General features: G+C 46.4%; 1 protein-coding gene across 1 annotated transcript; it reads right to left on the reverse strand.

Moving 5' to 3' along the window:
* Positions 1–509: 509 nt before the first annotated feature.
* Positions 510–2,362, reverse strand: LOC113075652 (zona pellucida sperm-binding protein 4-like). The gene is made up of 8 exons (XM_026248329.1): positions 1,994–2,362; positions 1,729–1,916; positions 1,558–1,655; positions 1,333–1,490; positions 1,063–1,255; positions 852–999; positions 704–776; positions 510–622 (listed from the first exon to the last, which is right to left on the reverse strand). Exons 1-8 carry the CDS (start codon positions 2,328–2,330, stop codon positions 546–548), a joined length of 1,272 nt encoding a protein of 423 aa, XP_026104114.1. The 5' UTR covers positions 2,331–2,362; the 3' UTR covers positions 510–545.
* Between the last annotated feature and the right edge of the window lie 274 nt (positions 2,363–2,636).

The following is a 2,636-nucleotide window of genomic DNA, read 5'->3' on the forward strand; positions in this document are numbered from 1 at the left end:
ATGACCCCTTTAATATAGTTGGGGGGTGGGGGGGGCACACCAGTTGATTGTTTTCATGTTACAACCTCAAAGACCTGGACGGGAAATCATCCATAGAACAGCAGCACAAGCCTTTCAGTTTTCTAGCCGTTCCACAGTCACAAGTATTTAGATTACCTCTCAAGTGAACAAAATGCGAGTTTTGGCGATTTCAAATTACTATTAAACACCCACTGCAATATTTCAGTCATTAAACAGTGCCACAAAACACTGAAAAACCTAATGGCCTTAATACATTTAAGTCATAATACTAAGAGACCAAAGTCAGGAAACTATGTGAAACTTAAGACAGTTTATATGGGGTTCATGTTTGCCTGTACAAGTTACACAAGACGTTTACTGCACTTGCCTTTTAACGTTTTACTACATTATGCAAACTGCAGAAATAACTGGCGGTTAGTGGAGCAAAGCTTTGGGTCTCCCTCCAGGTGGTGATTCCGGTGTGTGAGGTCAAACTATTGAGACAGTCATCTTGGTTTTTACACGGTTTATTAAAGAGACCAGATTCACATGATCAGAATAACTGCTCCACTAGAAACCACCGTCTGCTCACTAGAGATGGTCTTCACATGAGTGTCCCTTCCTGCAAGAGAAATGTTAGAAGTGTGAAGGGAAATAGTGACAGATTCTCAGTTCCTCTAGTCAAGAGAGAGCAAGAACTCACTCGTCCTGCCGCAGCTTTGCTCACAGGAGCCAGAAGACGGATGGCACACCGCTGTACTACAGTGGATGAAGATCTGACAGGGAGGAAAGAGGGTCAAGTCAAATCTAGAAACAGGAGTAACACTAAAGGTTAAAGTAAAGCGGCATACAGTTTCCTGCAGAGGAGCCAGTGATGTGGGATCCACAAACGTGAACATCTTCACAATGAAGCGCTTGTAGTGGGTTGGGAACTGAAGACCAGAAGAGCCAGTCACTGGAACCAATGTGGTCAGGTAACGGTCATCCTGGTAAGGGCATCTGAAAGGGAAGGGGAGGTTAGAAAAGCCACAGACTAACTGGATAAACATGGTCATTACTCACCCATCAACCAGAAGGTCCCACTGGGGTAGACTGAGTGGATTGGGGGCGGAGGTTGCCCAGCAGTGTCCCAGCATCAGGACAATGTTGGGGTCAGTCCTCTCCACAATGTGCACCTCAACATACACAGGCTCCCGCAGGACTTTTGTGATGGGATAATCAGCATCACTGTAGTAGGACGTGTAGGCCTCATCCCCTGAGGAACACCAGGGATTAAACACTGCTGCAACCTGGAGTCTAAAGATACTAGGAACACATGGGACAAGAACACACCTTCTGCACACCCTTTGGTGACACACTGACCATTGGCCAGTCTAAGCTCCACCCTGAGGGGTCCAGGGGCAGCTACTGGTGGAGGTGGAGGAACAGTGTTGACCTCCACAACCAGAGCTTCCACAGAAGTGCCAGAGTACCTACACTGGAAGAGAAGCCTGGACAAACCATGAGCTTGTAGCATTTGTTACAGACCACCAAATAAGACCAGCATAGAGCACCTACTCAAAGTGACTGTCCCTTGTGATTGAACCAAGTGGTCCAATCCCCACTTCATACGAGGAGCTCATTCTGTTCTCATACACCACATAACCACTGTCCTCCTGCAAATAGCAACACTGTTGGCATCCAGTCCATCACAGGCCATGCAGAATAAAACCATAAGCATCTCCTCACCATCACTCTTGTGCCACATGCAGTCACAGGGAACTGGTATACAGCAAAGGAAGGTGTGGACCCCACAGGACTGCAAGCTGGGTCACTTCCTCCCAGTAAACTGACTGAATCCAGACTCAGTCGAGGCAGTGTAACATCTCTAGCCACCACTACCACAAACTGACCATCTCTTATACACTGGACAGTCACTGGAACAGAGAGGAACAAGAGCAGGTTCATGTTGAGGATCAGTTTAACTGAGAGTATAACCCTGACTCACTCTTACCGGTCTTCCCATAGTAACACTGCTGTCCACTAAAGCAGCAGTTGATAGCTTCACATTCAGCACTACTGATACCAGGTTGTCCACATTGGATCTGCTCAGAATCAGCTACAGAACATCTGTCCAAAGGCTCAGCCTTCGCTACTTGCTTCTGAAACTGAATCTTCTGAGGAAGCTGCTGATTAGTCTGTTGAACTGACTGCTGAAGCCGCTGGTCAGTTTGCTGGAGCATCAGAGCTGGAGGATTCTGGGACAGTTTACTCCACTTACCCTTCTTTGGAAGAGCATGACAGAGAGCACACAGTGCTAATACCTGAACCAGCCACCAACTTCCAGCCATTGTCCAACAGCTAACCACACTATTGAGATACTGCACTTGGGTCTTTTTGTACTCTTGTGTCTCAGCTAATTAGCAATAGTCCCTCCCACTTCATTAACAATCATGATTCTCCAGGCAAGTGTGAGCTCATGCAACTGGGCGATTCTCATTGGTTCTTGACCCGTTTCACACTGGAAGCGTTTGCACAGCGTCAAAGCAGCAGCCCCAAAGATTCATATTTCTTTGAAAAGACAGTTATAAATTAGTTTTTAGAGGTGGTCAGTTATAAACTTGAATGTTTTGAAGTCTTGAAAGTTATAACATGGG

This window comes from Carassius auratus, unplaced genomic scaffold (assembly GCF_003368295.1).
Source record: "Carassius auratus strain Wakin unplaced genomic scaffold, ASM336829v1 scaf_tig00017367, whole genome shotgun sequence".
In the NCBI taxonomy this organism is placed as follows: Eukaryota; Metazoa; Chordata; class Actinopteri; order Cypriniformes; family Cyprinidae; genus Carassius; species Carassius auratus.